This window comes from Geospiza fortis, unplaced genomic scaffold, assembly GCF_000277835.1.
Source record: "Geospiza fortis unplaced genomic scaffold, GeoFor_1.0 scaffold54, whole genome shotgun sequence".
NCBI classification, from domain to species: Eukaryota; Metazoa; Chordata; class Aves; order Passeriformes; family Thraupidae; genus Geospiza; species Geospiza fortis.
Window position 1 is genome coordinate 9,954,317 of NW_005054301.1, and position 16,776 is coordinate 9,971,092.

A 16,776-nucleotide genomic window follows, 5' to 3' on the forward strand; every position below is an offset into this window, starting at 1 on the left:
CTCCGGGCCCTGCGCCCGTGCGGCGGCGGCGACAGGGTGGGCTGGGCGTTCGGACACCTGAGGGGAACGGCCTCTGCTCCTTCTCCGGGCTGGGCTGCGCTTCGGGCCGTGGTCCAGCCTCGTCTCGTTTCCACTGCAGAGCGCTCGCCTCGGCCCCCAGTTATCAGCAAATGTTGCAGTCGGCCCCTTTGGCAAAGGGACAAGCAGCAGGAGGCGCGTAGCGCTTTCTCTCTGCTGCTCCTTCTCTCTCCGTGTGCTCCACAGAGTCCTCCACAGGCAGAATTCTCTTCAGGAGCATGACTGCTCCACGACCACACACTTCCCTTCTAACTGCGTTGTTCCTTCTTTTCTGAAATACACTCACAGAAACACTACAACCTTCGCTGGTGGTGTCAGCTTTAGTTTGTTGTGAGATAGTGTTAACTTGGAGAAGAAAGGCCAGGTAGGGCTATGGGACTGTGGCAGCAGTAGTTCTGATGTTGTTTGGTTTGTTTATTTTTTTCCAGAACACTAACTAAAAATGAAATTTAGCACGTAGACCACCACGCACGTTAAGGAAAACATTGTATTTTCCTTCCACAGTCTTCTGCTGGGGGAGGTAGGTAGGTCTGCAGGCTCTTTGGTTGATGTGCTGTGCATGCAGCCCAGGGCTCTTTACCAAAGCACGAAGGCTGCCCTTTGGAATGCACTGACCTGCTATAGTTGTCATTGCTTGTGAGTTACCTACGCTAGAATAACTCATTTCTGCCATTGGCAACTATTTAGCCCATGGGTTTTTATTGTTTTGTCTTTTGTCCTTTTTAAAGACTATTACAACAGAAGGGGCTTTATACTGTCACTTCCATAAATTTTAAAAAGTAAAAGCTCTAGCATGGTTAAAGGGTTTGTGCATTCATTCAGCACATCGGAAAAGAGTACGCTCTTTGCCTTTCACATTAGCCTTAAAACATTTCTCTCTTTGTTCAGAAGGGGCGGGTGGATCCAGCAGAACTAGTTTCTGCAGTATGGTCTGGGAAGCCAGAATGTTTTACTGGGAGGAAATAGGTGTGGTCTCACAGATACTGTGTTTCACAGATACTGTGTTTCACAGATGTAGTGTGTCTGTGTATACTGCATTGTTAGCCTCTCAGTATAAGGTTAATTACAATAAAATTCACTTAGCCCAGTATAAATTAACTATAGGAGAAATAATCTATTTCTGGCTTGCTAATCACAGAAGTAATTGTAGATCTAGTAAAGAAGACCAGAAATGTAATTTTGCTGTCTTTCTTTTAAACTATTTTAAAAGGTACTTTAAACTATTTTAAAAGGTATTGTGGTTGAGAGATATGATTAATTTTGCTGCAAGGAGGTTATGTAGCTTATCTCCCTAATTTGTAAAATCACTAGGGAAGTAATAGATATCACTAAAGGAGTCTGAAAGAGATTTGGGTGGTCTCCAGCAGATATTTTTCAGATGTGAACCTTACTAATATTTGAGATGGGTACTTGGAAATCTTTCCCGGGTACATAGGGCTTTTTAAGAGAAGTCTGTTTTAACAAGAACTAGTCACCATGCAAAAAAAAACGCCAATTGGAAGTTTTTTGGGTTTTTTTCTCTAGTATGACTACTTTAGAGGTTATTGTAAGAAAATTTTGCTGCTGACATTTTCTGGTAGGGTAATTTTACTCCCTGTTTTTGCATGTCAATGCAAAACCAAAAAAGTGAAAAAGTACAGACATCATCAACTATTATTTACATCAACCAGTGTGTTTCTGATATTCTATGACCAATTAAATTAAAAGTAGGACCTCACCTTGAGACATTTCTAGGATACTGTAAGTGGCATATATTGTAGGTGTTCAAAGCTTCTGAGCTATAAGAGACCCCTGTAGGTACTTTAGGAACTTCAGAGCAGATGTTCCTTATCTTCAGAAAGGTTAGGAGTGTACTTTATACATGAATCTCTGCCTTCACTGTGTTTTCATGATTGAGTTTTTTGGCCTGTTGAGGGTTACTGCACACAGGATGTCTTGTTAATGGGGAATTTTGATTTTATACCCTGCATAAAAGGTTTAGGTATACAGCAAAATAGGAAGAAAAAAGGAATTATTGTAAAGGTAGGGCTGAAACAAGGTAAGGTTTGGTGTATTTCATAACCCTGGGAGAAAAGAAACATAAAATGAATATTCAGCTGAAAAGTATAAGTGCCTACACTTCATGCAAGGAAAACTGTCTTTTCCTTATCTTATTTCCTGTGAAAAACGCCAATTACTTGTTTTTAAAATTTTTAATAGTTTAATAGTAATAAAATGGCTAAAAAAAAAGTAACACAATTAGAGTAATAACAATTTGGACAAATTGAATTAGGACAATATGAGACAATAAAAACAAAGAGTTACGGACATCCGGGTACCTTTTTTGTGGGCATCACAAGCCCGAAAAAAGGACACCCGTTAACAAAGGATTATCCCTTAAAAGCAATAGCCTGTTGCATATTCATACACTTCATACATGATGCATAAATTCCATTCAAATACAGGATTCTGTCTGGTCATCGTCAACTTCTTCCTCCAAATCCTAACAGCGCCTTCGAGGCAGGAAGGAGTTAGTTTCTTCTGATAAGAGGGCAATAAATTCTTTTTCTCCGGAAGATTTAGGTGTCCTGTGGCTGCTATCTCGCTGCAGGTCTTTTCTTTTAAACAAAGCATCTTACATAGCATAGTTTCTATTTTAACAATTTTTATAACTTAAAACTATATTTAACATAGTACTTAAGAGAATTAATAAGCATTACTTTCTAACACAATGCATATAATATTCATTTTAATATTTGCGAAAAGCCAATCATAAAATACATGCTTTTTTCACATTTCCTTTGACTTCTTTTCTGGTTACTATGGCAAAAAGGGGTGCAAAATACCAGGCACAGACTTGTTCTGTGACCTGTGGCAGATGATGTCATCTCTCTGCTGCACTGAGTATAAGAAATATGAAGAAATCTTCCCAGAGGGTAGTAAATCTGAACTTGAAATGGAAATGTCACAGAATAATTTATGTAAGGTAGTTTCACAAACTGACTTTCTAAGAATTGAAAAGTATTTTGAATTTTATTATCCATTGCATTTTCTTTGAGGAAAAATTAGTAAAAAGTAGAGATAATATTTTGCAGAATATATTTCAGTTTTGCTAATGAAATCCTGAAAAATACAGATCAATGCATTTGGTAAGGAGGGTGGGAAAGGAGTCAGTTATTTGTCTTTTCCTGCAAAAGAGCTAAAAAGCAGCATTTGGATGCAGTGTTGCTAAGGCTGTCTATATGGCTTTGGGGCTGGGTACATCAGCCCTTCATGACCTGGTTCACAGGTTGCCTGACCTGATAATTACTTAAGACACTGTATAATAAATGCAAGTGTTGCACAGTATCTTGCTTTGCTGCTTTATTTATGTAGGCATTTTACTGCTCACAGTAGATCCACATAGAACACAGCTTTCCTCTCTGGTCACTGAATAGGTCCCTTGCAGTGGCTGTTTACACACCAGCATGTTGAATTTATGATATTCTTATTTGTGTTATTTTGCTGGAATTTTTGTGCATTAAATGGAGGTCTGAGGAGCAGTCAGCTAGGCTTTGGTAGGTTACAGAAGAGCTGTAGCAATGGTTTTGCTTTGGTTCAAAAAGTTTACACATTACATTGACAACAAGCACAAGTCTTAGGACACTTGGAAGACTGGTATAAGGTCAGACTGACACATGTTATTGTTAGGTTTGGTCTTGTATTGCATTTAATTTCCCATCTTCTATTCAATTAAGAAAACTAAAGAATAAAGTAGGACTTAACCAGGGGTTGAAACATGGCTGTACGTGTTGAACCACAGTTTTCAGTCATAGTTGAAACCCTAAGTTTCAGCTTAAAAATAGTTGCATAGCTTTCAACTTTATCATGGTTGTAAAGTGTTCTAGAAGACCATAAACATGCAGTATAAATAGAAGCATCCTCTATCAGCTTTAACTTGTCTCTGAATAATTCTTCTCTCATTTAACCTCCTGTCCCTCTAATTTTCTTCAATGTGTGTCTCATCTTGTGATAAATAGTTTATTCAAAAACAAACATCAAATAAGGGCAGAGGTCTTATGACTTGCAGGGGTCACTTTACATACTTTTTTGTGTCTTTAAAATGAGCTGCTTGCAGAATATTGTTACTGCTGTGAGACTGTAACAAAAAAGTGTTTTGAAAGAAGCCATTTAAAGCTTTTGAAAGTTCTCAGCATGTGACATTTTGGCTAGAAAGAGCGTTCTCTTTTTTCAGAAGTTAGTCACTAGAAAAATAGTTGAGAAGGCATAGCTTTTCTCAGTCATTGCCTTGAGCATTTTGTTTAATCTCTGCAATAACAAAGGGACAAAATTCTCATGTGTATAGCTAAGATTTCTTCACCAAAAACCTTTTACATTTGGGGAAAAAACAAATAGAGGAAATTTTTTTGCTAAGTATTTTTTATAAACTACTTACATTTTCTATCCTTTTGCTTTGATAGCATTGGTATTAATAACTCCTTCCTGTGCCAATCTATTTAACATCTCTTCAGTGGTGTTTCACAAGTTGACATTTCTGTTTCCTCAAACAAAATTAAAAAGATACTTATTCTTGACAAGGCAGTGGGAAGGTTTCCTTATACACTGTCTGTGGATCCTGTCAGCCTGTGAATGCTGTGGGATTTTTCCCAGAGAAGTTAAGCCATGCAGGTACACTTGTGCATGAGACATGGGTGCTGCTGGCTGCACTGCCTATCAGTCTGGCTTAATAAAGCGCGGCTGGTGCACGTACATTCCTTATGGACTAAACAAGTGAGCAGAAAAGCTACACAGGAGTTTTCTTGTGCTTTCTCCTCAGTAGAGGCCTAATTCTTCCCTCAAATACATAGTTCTTACAGGTAGTTGCTCTGAATGCTAAAGATGTGGCATATCCTTTGCTTTATACCATTCAGCTGAAAAGTTCCATTTTGCCAGTTAGATTTTACCCAGGCTTATAAATAGTATTTTGAACAACTTTATAATATTCTGAACAACTTCACAGTTGTTGGTCATCATATTTAAATATTTAATTAACAGACTCCATGGTTTTTTCAGAATTATATTGTACTAGATTACTTTCAACATCAAAATAAAATTCCATTCTTTGACAAGTCCTGTGGTGTTTTTCATGTTTTGTAATTGGAAATAATATCATAGTTCATACTGAAAATTGATTTAGCTGTACATTTGATGGGAAAAAAGCTTAAATAATTTCTTACGCTGGATTTAACTATACTAATTCATCTTGTCACCTGTCTATATTAGTACTTTACAGTATACATTCCAACTAAATTTGGCTTCACATGGAGCTAATAAATTGTCTTAATTGTATGTAGAAGCATTTTGCAGATAATGAGTATATATCTTATCTTCCACAGTGTGGTGTGTAAAGTCAATGTCTGAAGATGTACTAAATAACTAAAACTACTCTTTGTTACGTGGTTTTGTCATTTTTGATTCTGTTTTAATGATAAGCATGCATCGTAGATAATGAGAAACATTGACATAGTTTTCTGTAATCTTTTGTAGATCCAGAGAGGGCTTGTTATCTACATATGCTTCTTCAAAGGTGCTGATGAGGATCTTGTCCCAAAAATTGGTATGATATCATCCATATACATTATTGTATTGTTTGAAAAGGAAGAAAAGCAGTTGAGGCAGAGAAGGTAGCAGCCATTTGGGTAAGCCATGAAATGGCATTATTCTAACTCAGTTACCTGGCTGAAAGAACAGTTTGGTCTGTCTTGTTTCTTTTGACAGTTTCTTGTTTCTTTGTCTGTCTGTTCATGACCGCCTAAAAAACAAATTCCCCTGATAACGTTCTGGCAAACAAAGAAAATGCTGCACCTGCTGTTTAACACATTACATGTATGGGGCAATAAGTTCAGTCCAGGACAGAACTGAATTTCAGATAGTTCATGGCTTGATTTGATAAGTGTTTTACCACTGATCTCACTGTATGTGCAGGATATTTCAAATCATAGCCGGTAGAGGGAGTTGTGTGGATAATGAAACAGGGCCTTTCCCATGTCACTTCGGTGGTAACATCCACTGTTAGCATGTGCAGTTTTCTGGTTCAGAAGCAATAACAGCAATGTCTGGAATTCTTGTCTTCTTCTCCACATGCACTTTAACATTTGCATTAAAGCAGAGAAGATGCTGTGGATAAGGTCAAATAGTAGCAATTTCTGTCTTTACCCAGTGCTGTTTTGGCTTGATTTTTTTTTTGGTTCTGTTTTGGTTTTTTTTGGTTTTTTTTTTTTTGACTTTTATGTCATTCCTTCTCCCTCCTTTCCTCCATCAGTAGCACTGATGGAAATTCTGTGATGATGCAGAATTTCATCATGGAAATTCTGTGATGATGCATATTCCAGATAAAAGTGCCCCTTTTCTGTGGCTGGCTGATACTAGTGATTTGGCTAAAGACTGTGTAACAATATTTCACTATTTCAGTCTATTTCAGACTGCTGGCCAAGACCAACAGTGCACAAGTACAGGTGTTATTAAAAATGCCGAGAGCAACTCCTACAGTCCTTTTGTAATGCTAAATATTTATGATATAAAAATTTATTTTGTGCTAGTGAGAGTTCCATGAGAATGTTGCTTGAGAATAATTATATTTTCAGCTCTGAGGCAGCTAAAACAGGCCAGAAAAAGAAAGTTCTGTTTCCTGTCAGGAGATTCATCTAGGACCATCCTTCTTGAGTGCCTCCCTTAGAGAATATTGTTTCCTAAATATATTTTGAATCTGTTTAAGTGTGTGGGTTTGGTTCCTGAATCACAACTCAGCTGTTTTTGCTTCTAACAACATTAAACATTTATGTTTAGGGTTTGGAGGCATGACTAGTATCCTCCCAGCTTTTACAGAGTTGGGTAATGATTTGATTTGTTACAGAAACACCAGAAAATCTAAAGTTAGTAAATGCATTGATTTATTTGCAAGTTTCTGTGCTCTGGCTTATAAGCCAAATTGCATCTGACTTTCCTGCCCACCTCCTGTCTCAAGCGACAAACTGGTAGCTGCATGTCTCCGAGTGGAGCACTGAAGGACGCTTGCTCTACTTGAGACCAAACCATGGAGCTGTGCATTCAGCTCAGATCAGTGCTGGGTCCTGCTGCAAACTGCTGCTACCAGAATGAAAAGAGAGTCAGGGCAAAACACTCTCCAAAGTGCACTGAGGATGGTGTGTCCTACATTGTGGAGTGTTGTGCAAATGCTGCCTATTTGAGTATCAAGCAATTAAGGAAGGCTCACTAATTGCATCCTGGGTTCTTTTGGGGGTGTCCAACTAGAATCAACTTTAGGATTTTAGATAGCCAATCACTTCCCCCAAAACTAGAACTTTCGACATATAATATTAATATCCTTCACATTCCTCACAATACTCAGACATATTAGTTGGTTAAGTATTTATTGATTGTCCATGTTTCAGTTCATTAATAAAGACTTTCTTTTACTCAGTGGTTTGTCAAAATATTTGTTGGCTCTTGTTTATAGTGTCCTGTTCAATTCACTTTAGCAATACTAACTCTTACTTTATTTTTATTTGCAGTCGATACACTGTTGAATGTTAAATTAAGTGAAAATGAAAACAGCGAGTTTGTCTCTGTTCTTGATTTACCAGGCGACGTACTCATCATACCACAAGCTACCCTAGGTGGTAAACCAAAGGGAAGAAGGATGCAGTACCATGCAAACATTGAAAAAGAAAAAGGGTTGGAACTTTATTCTCAGTTTGTGGCTCTGTGTGAAAAAGAACTGGCTACCAATGCCAAATGCTTGGAAGCCGGTGTTCTTGTCAAGCATGGCACATATGGAAACAGGCAGGTGTTAAAACTGGATACAAATGGACCTTACACTCACCTGATTGAATTTTGAAAAAAATAAATTGTATCCCAAATACAGTACTGATGTCTTTTGTTTGTTTTGGTTTGGGTTTTTTTTCTCCTAAGCATTAAAGTGCTTGATTGCCTTGGGAGATAGTTTAAAAAAGACTTTCACTCATCTGTACTGGTTTTGCCAATCCCATTGAATAGGAGGATGCCTGAGACTCCTTTGCTATAATGAGTATGTGTTTTTTGCTCATATGCATCTGAGGTGTGATTAAAATAGTTGTTAATATTGATGCAATAATTCAAAATGTTTATCAACAAAAATGGGATAATGCAATCATTTTTTACTAAAAAATAAGGAAAAAAGTATTACATGTATAGCTTGAAGAAGTAGTTTATAGATAGAAAAGAATACCTTATATGTACTTACATCAATTTTTACCTTTATGTTTTCTATCCATAAAATGACAATGCTTTCTAACTAACTGATATACTGAAAACAAATTCCACTAAGAGGAATTTTAGCCTCTTAGAGAGTAAGTACTAAATAAGAAAGTCCATCCCCCTCAACTGGAGTGTGTGAGGGTGGTAGACTTAAGGCAGTACAGGACTGATCATGGGCTTTGCAGGGAAGAATAAGTGAGGCACATCTAAAAACCAGCAGTATCACTGAATTGCTTGCTTGAAGTTTGCATTCTGAAATCTCTGATGTGTTTTGATAGGCTGCCTGCTATAGCTTGGTCTATGTCCTTGTTACTGTGGTCTTGCTGTCTACTCAATTCTTTCATAACAGAGCCTCAGGAAAAGAACAGAAACATTCAAATGAAAACAAAAGTAAAGATGGTACAATGTATGTTGCCATTTCATTGTTCCCTCTGCCCCCATTGCTTCCTTCCAGCTTTTTGTCCATTGAAGCTGCTAGGCAGAGACTAGCTTTCCTTTTATAGGCAGTGTTGGTACATTTGGGGCTCCCTTCCCAGCTGACCCCCTATGCAGTTCTGTTATAAACATTATTAACAGATGGTGCTAAGAAGATATCATGGGAAATTCAGTCTAGAAAGGCAGTAAGAACAGAACTGTTATATTAAAATGTGGCAAATTCAAAACTGATACAAATGTGTTCATCCTGTGAATCAAGTTTCTCTTTCTAATGCAGCATTATGGTTCAGAAGGGTTCAAAGTGATATCAGACATTTATATGGTTTGCAGCAATTATCCAGAATTGCCATTTGAATAAAAAATTACTCTGGAAGAAATGTAAAACCTTATGGTTAGTGAGGATGGCAGCTTGCACAATTCTAAATTGTAGGCCAGTAGTTACAAATACTCTGTCCTTATCTTCATTTTGTACAAAACATTGAATGTATAATCTGTAGGCTCAAACTATGCCATGAGAATCACATTTTTTAACAGATAAGTAACTTACAGTTTTGATAAGAGAGTAATGATTTTTTTTTCAGGTTAGCATAATATATGGTTAATAATTATGAAATAAATAGAAATATTGAATTCCTGGCAACTGACATTGTCACAGTTGAAAACAACCATTTACACAAATGGCCTGGAAATATTAGCTATTAGGACCCAAATGACATATTTATTCATTAATAATTAACAGTTATGATAGACACAGTATGAGTCATGTTCAAAGTTCCTACTAGCAAGATTTAAATAATATTGTCCTGATGCAAATAACTAATACAAATTCATTATGATCTGTGTGCTTGAAAAAACATTGTAATTCCTTTTTCTGTTGGAGGTCAAATCCTAAAAACTACTGAGTAATGCCACTTTTCACAGACCTTACAGGAATTGTGGGTATTTAGTGTATCTCAAGAATTGATTCTTTGAGGCATAATACAAAGTCTGCAGCTTTTAATTTACCTCCTGTCTCCAGAAAGATCTTTGGCAGCCTGGCAATTAATTATATTTAAAGAACTCTAAGGTTTCTAAGAAGGATAAGCTTGAAAATGTTTAGTGAAAAAAAGACTTCAAACTCTATCTCATAGCAGTCTGTCATATAAAGCAGATAAAAACGAATGTACATTTCAGTGGTTCTTAGGGCCAGACAGAACTCTGGAATTTTTGTAAAAAGGTGGATATTTATGTATTATCTGCCCATTTCTGATTTATTTGTGTATCCATCTTGGAATACTGATTTCTGCCATCCTCTGCTCCAGGAATTGGCAGCTTGTTGAATGCTGTTCCCTTTGTACTGCTTTATTTATATCTACTATTGATTCACAATCCATTTACTGAAGGAAGCCATTTCTGAATAACATGCTGGACCCTACTGATAAAAAAATTGATTAAAATTACTTTTTCTAAGCCAAGTGCTTATTCCCTTCAACCATGAATATATGCTTTAAACAGATGACCTGACTCTGCTTTAAATGGTTTTTGCAATATGACTAGACAAAACCTCATATAATTATCCTGTTCTATAATTGGAGAATGTCTTTCTATACTTAGAGAATGCCCATTAGAAGATGCTTAATATTCCCCACTTCCTTGAAATAACCTATAAAGTGAGGAGTTGTCCTTATGCTGTTATGTCTCCAATTCAACTGCCAGGCAGGAATTTGCAATATCAGGTTTTTGTGACCTTGTTTGCAGTGCACACACCCAGTGTGTTGAAGCTGAGCATGTGTGGACTATGAACTGGGCTCATAAACACTCACTAATGAGTTCAGGGGCTGTTTTCTAGTCAGCAGTATTCCTGCTTCCTTCGCATGCCCCTTCTGGAAATTCCCATGCTAGTCAGCAGTATTCCTGCTTCCTTTCCATGCCCCTTCTGGAAATTTTTACCTCTGCTGCTACATAGATTATGCAACGTATGAATTTACAACATACAAATATTAATCCAGAATTGGAAATTAATAAACAGCTCGTAGCCCTGTAATACTTGCAACTGTATTGCTACTGCCAGTGACAGTCCACAGGCCTTGTCCCAAGTGTTCCAAGAGCTCAGGATGGATGCTTATCACAGGAACTCTCCTCAGGCTTCTCTTTGGTTTTATTTGATTTGGCTGTAACAATTTTTTTTCTAAGGACAGGAGGCTATGGCTAATTTGTTTTACTTTTATGTGTAACCACAGTTGTTATATAGATACTAATAATTAGTATTTATTCTGTGTAGAATTATGTATGTAAGACTCTAACAGGGTGTTACAGGATACAGAAATATAGACCTATTAAACCAGCAGGAACTTTGAGAAGTGAAGACACCAAGTGCAGTGTAAAGTAGAGGCATGGGATGATAGTAAGAGATGGGGCACAGGGTGGCACTGGACACTTCAAGACTATAAACAACTTGCCAACGGTCAGATGAAGAAATACAAACCTGGAGCTGGGCAAAACTATTCTTAGGGATAAAAAAAAGAAAGAGTATATGAGATAAACAAAATCAAACCACTTAAGATTAACAAAAAGAAAAATACATAGTTGCAGGCCATTAAAGAAAAGCAAGGAATAAAACTTTATTAGGAAATGTATAAAAAGAACCCCAAGTGAGAGATATTGCCAAAAAAAAAGAAGAGAAAAAAGAAATCATAAACATCAACATTATACTCCTGCAGGCACAGAACTCCAGATGCTGATGATCCACTGTGCTCCCTCTACAAGGTGGAACCACAAGGAGGTGAAAGGTCAAGAATGACACCAGGAAGAGGGGTGAGTGTAGTTACTAAATAGTGTATGCATAACAATTTTTACCATATTATTATTACTGACACCTTCTGTACAGTTTCTTTATTTTTATTTCCTTTGTTTTTTTCTGCAATAATTATATTTGGACTGATAATCATTATTTTATTAAATTGCTACGGTTTCAATTAAAATAAATTTGGTGTGACTCTTAAACATAGAGTGGATTTCTTTTTGCCTGTAACAAGATTTTGCACATAACAGTTTCTGCAGACAGTTGCTTCCCCATGTTGAAATGGCAGCCACTTGATGGGCTGCTGGATATCAGCCAGCCTTTGTGGTGCTTTTCACCAGGTCTTTTAATGCATCTGTGATGTCTGATCTCATTTACCACAAAAGCTCCACAAAAATTCTTCATTGTGACTCAATGCAACAACTGCTCTTTAGCTCCTCTTCAAGAACAAAGTTTCACATCTACTTGGATTTAAAAGTATGATCTGCTGGACCTCTGTCTCACCTCTGGTATAAAAACAGCTTTTTTGGAGACAGAGGGATGACTCTTTTAAGCTTCCGTTATTTTTTGCTTTTAGTTTCTTTTCCTGTCTTCTCTATGGACTCCTTCAAACACATTGTTTCTCTTTGGAAGCTGGAGTAGCAGTATGCCAGAGAGGGCTACAGTGGGTCTCCACAAATGCACAGGCATTCATTACCTGAGGTCTGCCACAAAACTCTGTTGTGACTGACTTCATTTCTTAAATTCTTTGCATCTCAATTATCATCTAATAAATGGCTATCTATTTTTGTTTTCAGTGTCTTGATCCTTAAGACCATACATGGAACAAAACAATGACCATCACTGTCTAATGTATTGCACAGCACAGTGGGACAGGACTAGGTTGTCTGGGAGATCCACCAGCTGCTTTATTCTAAACATCAGAGTCACAATTGCTGGACAAGAACAGAAAGCAGAGCTTCCTCCTTAATATTTTACTTGTGTAAACAGCACCCAAAACTTGATGAATTTGGTATTTCTTATTTATTCCTTCTTCATTTCTTGAAGCTTCTTGAAAGCAACTCAGAACTTGGGAATCATCTGAGATTCCCAGAAGATTCTGTTACGAGAAGTGCCATGCAATTACAGCTGAAAAGTAAATGGTGTATGTGGACAAGAGAAAGAAACATCAGTTAGAATAGCCCAAATACTATGAATGTATTGCACATTTTCCATTTGAACCAATGCTGTCTTCTAGTTCAATTACTGCCAGTGTGTGGCTTTGGGCAAAGCAATTTTCTGCTCTACTTTTTCCATCTGTGATCTGAAAGAAAGAGTCAAAACGGGGGGAAAGAGGTTTAAAACCACTGGGTTTTCCCCCTTTCACTAAAAGTAAAACATCATCTCTGATCCTCTTTTTCCATTAGAAGGCAGTATGCTTTTACCTCTCTTCACCTTTGTTGGAGCTACAGGAAGTTGCCTTTCACTACCTCCTACTTTAGCCTCTGCCTCACAAATGTGACTTAAGCTAATGTTCACAGAGCACTTTGAGTACCTCAATGCACAGTGTGGTATTAGTACAAATAACACCTCATAGTATTTCTAAAATAGGAGTGATCCAGACAGCATGGGAGTGCGAATAAATGGCATTCTTATCTCGCTGCTCTAGTTCATCTGTATCTCATTACTCTGAATTTAACATTGCTTTCCATTCACCTTAATTATATTTACTGGTGTAAGTGCCATAATAGATTCCCTATTACATCAGTATGTGTTTAAAATGTGCAAGAAAGGAGCTTAATGCTATTTAGATGTGTTCCATTAGAAAAGAGACTGTTTTGATGAAAGTTTTGGATTAATGTTGAATGTAAAAGGTTTTTGGGAGGCCTTCGTATTTAGCTGGCAATCCATCCCTAGATCTAACTTTCTTATTTTCCCCTTCCATTTTGGTAGTTTTATCTAACATTATCTAGGCCTGCATAATAGTTTTATTTGCATTTTAGGATTTAAAATAACAGCAGGACTGTGTAATTGCTTGGCAGGAACTCAGGCCTTGCATTTTGTGATAGTACAAAAAGGAACTGTGTTGGGAATAAAAAGAAGCCTAAGCAGTACTGTAGCATAAAAATATACATTATTTTTGACATTCAGTTTGTAAAAAAAGCAATATTGGTACCTAAAGCATTGCAAAAGTTAGGACAGGCCAAAATGTATTGGGTTCTACATGCCTCCACAAAGTAAAACTAAATTGTTAATCTTATAATTAATACAAAGATATCCCTTCTTAATGATTTTAAAATATAATGGAATTTGGTTTTGTTTGCTATGTAATTATTTGGTGATGTAACATTTGATTCAAATCAGGCCCCTAGCCCTGTGATTCTTACTCATGTGTGGACAGTCCCACTGAATTCAAAGGCATACATTCTTTTTTCTTCCTCTAGAGTCACTGAGGATTATAAAGCTGAAAGAATGCAAATATTTAGCTCAGAGGCATATGTGACTGTATAGATATTCTACTATGTCTGGAATTTGTATGGCAGAACTGACTCATGCTCTAAATCAGTCAACCCACTTTACCAAAATAGACTAATGAGAAGACTGATCAGTAGGTTTGAGCATTTCAAATATTTGCCAGTTGCTTATTTTCTTAAGTAACTTGTTATTGAAGCACAGTCAGGACTAATGGGGAAAGGGAAAATTGAATTAATACTTGGCGAATGCATCTAATTGTCCTATTTTTTCTGTTTTAGAACAAATTACAATAAATTTGCACAACATTTTTTTAAAATTTCAGATTGAAAATGGGAAAAATAAAAATAGCATGCATAACTGCTAAAGTAGATGCTAATTTGAACCAGTGCATGGTTAACAGCCTGTTGACCAATTCAGGGAAAAATAACGGTAAAAATCAAGATTAGCTATAAATCCAATGAAGACAGACTCTTACGTAAGCACTGCTGGCACAAAGCAACCCTAAAGCTGATGTACCCAGAGATGGAAGGAGCATCCTGCATCAATATGCCTTGTTATTCCAATTGATTCATATCAGTTCAGCATTAACAAAGCATTACTTAGATCTGATATCATGTGTCCTGGGGGGCTGGGCAAGATAATTCTTTGGAAAAACTGAGCAAGTCTTTCCTTCTTAATGAATGATGTTTTGTCTTGCCCTGTGTTCATGTAACACTCAGCATTATAAGATACTAATTTTGAGTGGGTCTCTGCCTGCTACCATAACAGAGTGAATAATAGGTGTAATAATGATAAAAACAGCAATAATCTTCCAAAAATTATTCTAGATTTGGAGTTGTTTATTTGTTTCTGAGTTAAACATGATCAATCCTTCACAAATATTGACAGGAGTTTCTGGTACCTCAGGACTGTCAGAGAGCTCTTGTTTTTCTGGAGTTCCTCATGGAAGAAGTAATCACGTAACAGTCTTTGACTATAAATTGTTCAGCAGACCTGTCTCACAAGTGAATTGCAAATCACTGTATTAGTAACAGCAATTCAGCTCCTGATCAAAATGAAGTTAACTTACCAGATAATTCTTTCCTGGGAATGTATGTGATTTTTGAAAAACACCTTTACATCAGTACAAGTTTGTGGAGTTGATTTCTGTGAAACATAATATGTAAATAATTTCCTGCTTCAGGTGTGAAGCATATTCTTCATTACCACATCCATTGCCAGAATTTTTTAAAAGGTCTTTGCATCAGTGCTCATGTTTTTTATCACAGTCAGTTTAGTAAAAATGAAACCAGTGTCCATATATGGTAAGGCAGCCTGGTGCTCATGGCATCTACAGCACAATGTAATCAGGCAGCCCTGCATGTGCTCTTTGAAATATTTCTCAGCAGTATCATCTGCATAACTAAGTACAGATGCTCACAGAGAATCCCCTGCATGTAAACTTTTATGTATGAACCTATGTTAAGTCGAATGTACAAGCTTATGCAAGGTTTAGACACAATTTCTGCTCCTATGGTTTTGTGTCCCAGGCATTATTCCCTCACCACAACAGCTCCCTCTCCACAGCTGCCTGGAGGGAGGCTGGAGCCAGGTGAGGGTCAGCCTCTTCTCCCCGGCAGCCAGTGATAGCACAAGAGGACACAGCCTCAAGCTGTGCCAGGGGAGGTTCAGGTTGGACACCGGGAAGAATTTCTTTATGGAAAGGGTCATTAAAGATTGGAATGGACTGCTCAGAGAGGAGGTTGGGTCACCATCACTGGAGTGTTCAAGAAATGTCTGGACATGGTACTTCATGCTATGGTTTAGTTTGCATTGTGGTGGTCAGTCAAAGATTGGACTTAATCTTACAGGTCTTTTCCACTCTTAATGATTCTGAGATTCTGTTTGCACAAGTTAAAAGAAGACAGTCCCAGAAAACACAGGCTTATGGAGAGAATTCTGGGACCTGGATTCCAAAGATGGCTGGGCATCAGCTAGAAAACTACTGTAAGATTATTGTTTGTTTATTTTAAAACTAAAAAATTATTGAGAGACATACTTTCCTCTTGTTAAGATAGAATTTAAACTGATCACAGAATACATTAAAGAAAATCCCTCCAATGGATATTTTCTCATGACCAGTGAGTTCGCTAATGAAAATTTGTAAGGGTGGAAGTAATTCCCAGTGACAAAGCAATGTCCTCCAGCTGCACCACCTATGCAGTAGGAGAAACGAGGTGAAATTCCCGGAGGAGTTTGAGCCGACCTTGTCTGAAAGACACAGAATTCCTCCTTGACTTGGGATTCCATATCGATTTGGGATCACAGCTTACACTGATGAAAGCCAGGAGTAACAACTTCGGCAAACGTTGGATTCGACGAACGCTCAATATAAAGGGCGTGATGACGGTACTGTCCTGTGCAGCGCCCAGGGGCCCTCCCAGGGAAGTACGGACGTGGATGCCTGAGGGGCGGGGTGGAAATCAGAAGCCATGGCAGACACTAATCGCAGCCAGGTACAAATTCCAGCAGTGCCAGCTGAACTCCCTTCACAAACCACCACCAGGAGGGATCTTTTGTTGCTGTTTCTGGTGGGGCAACACGGACCGGGAGCCCCCGGCTGCGCCCCCCTAGCGCAGAGCCGCTCATCGCCTGGAGGCGGCGGAGCCTCGGAGCGCCCCGGGGCGGTGACTCTGTCCCCTCCGGCACCGCGACACCTCGCCCTGGGGCGGTGACTCTGTCCCCTCCGGCACCGCCACCCCTCGCCCCGGGCCGCTCCCGCCTCCTCCCTGCCGCCG

At 38.1% G+C, this 16,776-nt stretch overlaps 1 protein-coding gene across 1 annotated transcript in view; it reads left to right on the plus strand.

The window, feature by feature from the left end:
• DTD2 (D-aminoacyl-tRNA deacylase 2) overlaps positions 1-7,959 on the plus strand; it is an 8,384-nt gene extending 425 nt beyond the window's left edge. The window contains exons 2-3 of the mRNA XM_005417623.2: positions 5,584-5,653; positions 7,608-7,959. Coding sequence (XP_005417680.1) covers positions 5,584-5,653; positions 7,608-7,933 — 396 coding nt within the window. The 3' untranslated portion in view covers positions 7,934-7,959. The remainder of the gene's footprint in view (positions 1-5,583; positions 5,654-7,607) is intronic.
• The last annotated feature ends 8,817 nt before the right edge of the window (positions 7,960-16,776 follow it).